At 43.4% G+C, this 7500-nt stretch overlaps 1 protein-coding gene across 5 annotated transcripts in view; it reads left to right on the forward strand.

The window, feature by feature from the left end:
* runx1 (RUNX family transcription factor 1) overlaps positions 1 to 7500 on the forward strand; it is a gene marked incomplete at both ends in the record, with an annotated part of 39948 nt that overhangs the window by 22220 nt on the left and 10228 nt on the right. For 3 of the 5 annotated variants that reach the window (XM_084447444.1, XM_084447445.1, XM_084447443.1), the window contains 2 exons: positions 5066 to 5322; positions 6799 to 6955. In XM_084447444.1, coding sequence (XP_084303570.1) covers positions 5066 to 5322; positions 6799 to 6955 — 414 coding nt within the window. Of the gene's footprint in view, positions 1 to 3987; positions 4016 to 5065; positions 5323 to 6798; positions 6956 to 7500 lie in introns of those variants that run through there. The other 2 variants (XM_084447446.1, XM_084447447.1) reach the window with 1 other exon arrangement.

Here is a 7500-nt window from a genome sequence, read left to right on the forward strand (position 1 = left end):
CAGCATTGATTTGTCCCAATTGAAGTGCCCCCCCCCCCGTTAGTCGCGTGAACATGCTGCACCGTTTGTTGTCTCGCGACGCATATCGATAGATTTGATAGCCGACTACATACATTATTGATCAAGCAGTTTGCGCCTATCCGATTACTGCTACTCAGAGGTGAAGGAGACTTTATTGGAAAACAGAATTCTCTCTCTCTCTCTCTCTCTCTCTCTCTCTCTCTCTCTCTCTCTCTCTGTCTCAATTATTTATTTTTTCATGTAGCCTACTGTAGCCCGAAATGCAATAGCACTAAAACTTAAATTTTAAATCAGGTATGAATGCATTTTATTCAACGAGAAAAATCACATTAATTAATTCATTCATTAGCCGTAGCCTAATTGAAGTCGAATGTATCGTTAGCTGACACGTGCATTTCAAAGCAGTCATTTAAACTTCCAGGTGGAGCTCTCGTGGATAAAAACAACCTATGTTTCCCATTTTCATCTTTATTCTACGTTTAGTTTTGATGTTCATCTGAGCACCTGGGCAGCCTCTGTCTGTGCCGGGGGTTCGTTTGATTTATGTTTTCATCCAGACCCCACCCACCGCCCCCGTAGCAGACCTTTCAAGAGGAATACATTCATATCTAAAGTTTTATAGGCATATGTCTTACTAAAACCTGCAAGCAATTAGTCTACTTTATATCATAGCCTTTAATGGGCAAAAAGTGTCGTTTATATAGCTTGTGGCATACCTAAATTATAGTTATATAATAAGAGAAAGCTTTAAATAAGATATATCAAATCAGACTATAGGCTATTGGTCCATTTTGGTTAAGGAAGGAATCATTTAAATAAAAAAAATAATGAAAAACATGTTGTCTCTACTGTGGCGATGTAGGCTTAAAAATCAAGTTGAGGCTTGATCCGCCATATTTCCTTTCGTTTTTGTTTTCAAACTGTTCTTAATTGATTATGGTTTATTTTGTGCATGTGTTGACAGATAGCCTAAATAGCCTACCTTTTGATATTCAAGCTAAAACCATTACACCTCACATAAGTAAGATGATGGATTCTGTTGAGCAACTTTACAAGTTTTAGTCATCGCTGTTTGAAAGCCACGGCATTTGGTAAGGGAAAATCACAAGTAGGCTACCGCGGGCCCGTTAATCAATCCGCCATCCTGGAGGCAGAGCCAGGCTACCGCGCCGCAAGGTCCCGGAGCATAAGGTCCCGGAGAATGTAAGGTCCCGGAGAATGTAAGGTCCCGGAGAATGTAAGGTCCCGGAGCATGTAAGGTCCCGGAGCATGTAAGGTCCCGGAGCATGTAAGGTCCCGGAGCATGTAAGGTCCCGGAGCATGTCCAGAGTTCAGCTTCTACTCAGAATTGTCAAGACTGATCACAATCGCAGAACTTCAGATTTTGGCAGTTAGCCTTGGTTCGATTCGGTTAATCACGAGAGGAAAGTTTTTTAAGCCTAAGAGGTAGCTATAAAACAAGCACATAGGCGATTTATTACAATAATAATAATAATAAAAATAATAATAATAATAATAATAATCTTTATGTCTTTCTCGCAGTGTAGGAGGGCCAGTCAGTTCCAATCACGGACACGGTAGTCCGTCCAGAAGAGCGGAAACACAAGTCGTTACATTTTTTATCATCACCCCCGTGGCTACATTCTCTAAACACGGAGAAGTAGGAGAGAACTGGCAGGTGTCTTAAAGTTCCCGACAAGCCTGTCAGAATGACTTCTTTTTTATGAAATCACTGACTATCTCATCAGACAAAGCTTTTAATTCCGAGACATTAATGTTTACAGATTGCATGGCCTTATTCCCAGGTGTGGGAATTCCCAGGATGTCCACGTCTTTACGACTATTCTGGATTGAAAAAGCTGAAGATAAAGGCTTCTGCCTGTCTAAGTCAGATGGCTAAGTCAGATGCCCGTCAGTGCTGCTGTGAATGCAAGATTACTGTTTTCAGACACACAATCCAAGATGGAAAGCATGCAGACGGAAAAACTCAAATTTTAGATTTTCATTCTTTAGGCCTTGGTTTTAACTGCAAAAATAGTAGCCCTTGTGGGGTAAAATTATAGCCTATAGTATAGACTATAAAGCAAGCACACAGTTGTAGGCCTACACAATTTGCAGGCATATCCTATTTATTTTATGTAGCCTATAATAGCCTATTTCATATGTGACATTTGCCAATGTTGCCTACCACGTAGGCTACTCATTATCCAACCGCTGCCTTCGTCTCTACTATGTCAGAGAGCATCCCTGACATATTTGCCTGTTGAATATTCAGATCAAACGCTGCCCCCTGTGGGTGATATAAGGTACTACCACTAAAACTGGTCCTTTGGTTACACACGACCTGCTTTAGTAGGCTATTGTAAGTCATGGCTTTTATAATGCGCATTAAATCCAAACTCACTCCACAGAAGTTCAACCATCACCGTTATCATTAACGTTCTCTTTTTGTTCATTTAAGCCTATTTGATAAGTTAATTTATGTAACTTTGTTTCGGACAGATTGCGATTGTTTCATATTGAATATTCTGACAGTGCACGCTAATCACAATACGCAGGAGAGTGCGATGCGTAGTGTTTCTGTAGCCGCAATAACTCTGACACCACATCACCGTTTGGCAGCAATCCATGTTTCTTTTTGAGGAAAATATGTCTGGTCGAAATGGGATATCGTCTTTAAAATGCGACGACTCAATTGAATCTATTCGCAGATCTGATGCAGTCTGGTCATACGGCTGGGACGGTGACGCCGTGACTATTGCTGATATAGCCTATTCCTGGAATAAAATAGCGCATGACTCACATAACACTGGAACAGTACACGCGCGCTGGAATTCAACTGAATTAAGACTATATAAAACTGCTCCTCTTAACAGAAGAGACGTTTGGGGTAGGCCTACTGAACAACTCAAAGCTTTTCAGTTGTCGTCCACTTCCCCGCCATTTCACTAGTTTACGCACAGCATAAACGTGCAGTTTAAAACCTTATTATGACATCGACTCAAGAACCATCAGGGAATATTTGAAACTGGGTAGGATGGTGCTGCTTTTCAACAAACAAAAGTTGTTGGTTTATTTCGAATCAAGTGTTGTTGTTATTGTTTTTATATCTACACCGGCTGTTTATGTAGGCTATTAAGCTTCTGCTATGCACTCTCGAGTTGCACGCTGTTTACTTTGACAGTAAAAACCAAACCACAATACCAGAGCGAGACCGCCGGCAGCTCCACCAGACCTCGCGCACCGCACCGCAGCCCCACAGTGGAATTCCATTGACTGGCGCGAGCCCACCTCGGAACCGCCAGGCCACGCCCTCCCCAGACGGACGCGTCTCGGATTGGTTAAACCCTCCCGATTTAATGTTTTTTATTGGTTGAGATCAGTCTCTATGTAAATGCAGCCTAGAGAGGGTGCATTCCAGCACTGCCCATTACCAGTAAAAGCTTGACTCACTGTCGGGATGTTCATTCATAGCCTGCACATCACAACTCAGTCCCTCTCATCCACGGACCTTTTTTGGCATTGTGAAAGTAATTTTTTGGCACAGTGAAATTCTGGGTGATAGTCGAGACAAAATATACAACTGCGACATATAGAACCCATTCATTTTTTATATAAAGTTATTTTGCAGCAACCTTTGGCACACACGATATTTGCGCTTCGAGGAGCCACACAATAGCCTAAACCTCGATTGGGACGTTTTGTTGTATCGCGCACCTCCTCAGAGTCGTTTCGGGGCTTGGCTTCTGTACGGATCACGGAATGTGGACTTTTCACAACTGGCTGTAATTTAACTTCAGCACGCACAGACCCACTCACGCGCCAACCGTGCGCACGCGGATACCACTGGTTTGAACGGATGCTCCCTTCTTCTCGGGAGTCTAAATCGAGAACGGATTTTCGGAGAACATATTAAGACCAGCAATTCACAGAGACATTATAAGTGGACCATACTGCGGTGGACAAATGGTCTTTCTTTGGGACGCCAAATACGGTAGCCTACCACACACACGCTTACTATGTCCACTACTCATAGCTGTTATTGATTTCTGTGTAGGAGTGTGGTCTACTTGTTGGCTTTGTGGCTTCAGTCCAGTTGATAATATCAACTTCCTCCTTCTGCTTAGACAGCCGCAGTGTCAGTTTGTCAGACAATATTGTCCAACCGTTAAAAATAACCGTTTTGCGTTCATTTCTTCCTCAAATTACGTTTCCGTTATGTGCCTAGGCTACACACACATTTAGTTACACACTGAGTTGTGCATGACTAAAAGTAGGCCTAATTGCCAAGGCAGTTTCTCATCAGTCTTACTCACCATGGTCCATCGACTGTAAATGTTGACTCCATACTCTGGTTAGGTTCTGTGTTGTGGCGCAGTTGAGTGTGTGCTAGGAGAACGAGTAGGCCTACCCTTCATAAGGCAGCCGCGGTTTTTAAACCCCCGTTCGTTCCAAACCGCGAGCATGTGGCATCGATTGTGGTCGGCTGAGTGACAGTCAGCACCGGGGCCCTGTCAGAGCAGAGGACAGCGCCCTGACTTTAACCGGACTGTTTCACGCCTCCAGGTCTCCGGGTTTGGCTCGGTTCCGCATAATCATTTCATTGTTCTAAGTTCCGTTTATGAGAACGTTTATTATTTTTCCGAGCCCTGAAAGCCACATACAAAGTTACACTGTGCTTAAGTCGGGAATTGAAAGGTGATACCACACCAAGCTCAGCAAACAATAATTTGTTATATCAAATATCTGTTATTTTTTTTCCACAAAAATGTAAATAGGCTACCTATATTGACATTTTAGAATATTTCATATTGAAATATTTAGAAATGAGCAAATCATGTAATGATGTTCTGTTTGTTTCAAATCTGACACTTGAAATTAGGCTTTTATTATAAATGAGATTAGTGTGTGTGTGTGTGTGTGTGTGTGTGTGTGTGTGTGTGTGTGTGTGTGTGTGTGTGCTCGTGCGTGTGTGTGTGAACACATACTTACTCTATTTGGCCCCTTATTCCTCCCCCATGCTGTCCGTCCGTCGGTCCTGCAGACCCAGCCCCCGGTCGCCGCTTCACCCCCCCCTCCACCACCCTCTCCTCGGGGAAGATGAGTGAGGGTTTGCCTCTGGGGGCCCAGGAGAGCAGTGGCGCCGCCCTGGTGAGCAAGCTGCGCATGGCTGACAGGGGCATGGTGGAGGTGCTGTCGGACCACCCTGGAGAGCTGGTGAGGACGGACAGCCCCAACTTCCTGTGCTCCGTCCTGCCCACGCACTGGCGCTGTAACAAAACGCTGCCCATCGCCTTCAAGGTGAGAGCACGCAGACTTAATGTGTGTGTGTATGTGGGGGGGGGGGGTTAGGGTTAGGGTTGGGGCGGTGATGGGTGTGTGTGTGTGGGGGGGGGGGGGTTAGGTTTAGGGTTGGGGCGGTGATGGGTGTGTGTGCGTGTGGGTGAGTGTGTGTGTGTATAGACAGTAGAAAACATGTACTGCAAGGCTATCATCATGCAACAACCTTTTTGCGTACAGAAACAGGCAGTAGCAACAGTCATTGACAAAACGGCATTTTCTTCTTGATTTTGTCACAAATTATTGTATAAATTATTTAAAAATGACTATTATAAAAATGAGAAATAGCCATGAATTACTTTCATTTTTTTTTATTTTTTTTTTACAATTTCATCTGAGCTCGTTGAGGAATCAGGCCTGCTGCTCTGTTCAGGGAGGGGTAGGTCTGGTCTGGGTGGCTTTCAAGCACTTTATGACAAATGCATTTGTGAGAAAAGCACTTTTAGAAATAGAATATGTTTGACTGATTGATTTGTAAGCACTATGTACAAAGTCAAGGCCGGATGTCATCAACATGAGGTTATAATGGCGGTGTTTTCCTCTGTGTTTGGCTCTGTTATTGTCAGTCCACAGAGCTCCATAATGGTTTCCTCGTTGTTGTTTGTTCTGCAAGCCAATTTTTACGGCCCGCTGCTAGCTCCCTCTCTGTCATCTCTGAGGGTGTGTGTGTGTGTGTGTGTGTGTGTGTGTGTTTTCTGCCCCGTCTTCTAACATCCGTGGTTCCCCAGCAGCCCAGAGAATGTAAACTATACCAGGATTGCCAAAACACATTTTCTCCCTTCACACACTAGGTGTGTGTGTGTGTTCGTGTCCTTTTGAGGCCTGTCGTTTTAGAGTGAACAGTTCGCCGTATCTGCCTGGTAAATTTGCACGCTGATGCCTGGGTATGATAACTGTATGAAAATGAGCCTCCTTGGGTATATTTGCTCTGGGTGTGGAGAGCTCCGCCTCTCCTGTCTCCTCCAAACACACGGACACACCGGTGGCCGCTCCGCCCGGACCAGCTCACGCTGCGGCGCTGCTTCACCTTGTGCACTGTTATGATAGGCTTTTTAAGAGACTAATTATAATATAGAATAGTAATTTATATACGTAATGCACTGCACTATGAAACCACGATGGGTTCAAATTTAATATACTATAGAAACAACCAAAACTTGGGAACAAGGGAATGGTTATTTTTAATTCCTTTATACATTTCACTGTACATTGTACACTGTATATACATGTGACAAATAAAATGAGAATCTGAAATTAAATATGAAATATTTTTCGAATACACTCAAGAATACCATATATATATATTTATATATATATATATATATATATATATATATATATATATATATATATATATATATAGTGTGTGTGTGTGTTTTATATTTGATAGTTTTGTACTGTAAGTTTTTGCCTGTCCCCTGGTGCCCGTGGTGATAGGTGGTTGCCCTTGGAGACATCCCAGACGGTACCTTGGTTACGGTGATGGCCGGTAACGATGAGAACTACTCAGCCGAGCTCCGCAACGCCACCGCCGCCATCAAGAACCAGGTGGCCCGCTTCAACGACCTGCGCTTCGTAGGACGCAGCGGACGAGGTACACTCACACACACTCACACACACACACACACACACACACACACACACACACACACACACACACACACATTCACACACACACACACACATTCACACACACATTCACACACACACACACACAAACACACACACACACACAAACAATATATGCCATAACCACATACCGTATAAAGCTAACTTTGAACTCTTAAACAATCTTAGGTTAAAGTATAGATTGGCATACTGTCTTCTTGTAACTCTATATCTCTCTCTTTCTCAGTCTCGCTCTCTCTTTCTCTCTCTATCTCTTTCTCTGTCTTTCTCCCTCTCTCTCTCTTTCTCTATGTAATAGATAGATTCCAAATCAGGTGGAGGCAAATGTCTGTCCCTTATCTATTTAAAACACTGGCTTCTGTGTACATAAGTTACTCCACTCTCTCTCTCTCTCTCCCTCTCTCTCTCTCTCTCTCTCTCTATGTCCCTCTCTTTTAACTGGAGATCACTTGGTGTACAACACATCCATTGTTTTTAACAACGTACATGTCTGATGTTTTTGGTCTGTCC

This window comes from Borostomias antarcticus, assembly GCF_949987555.1.
Source record: "Borostomias antarcticus genome assembly, chromosome: 12".
NCBI lineage: Eukaryota > Metazoa > Chordata > Actinopteri > Stomiiformes > Stomiidae > Borostomias > Borostomias antarcticus.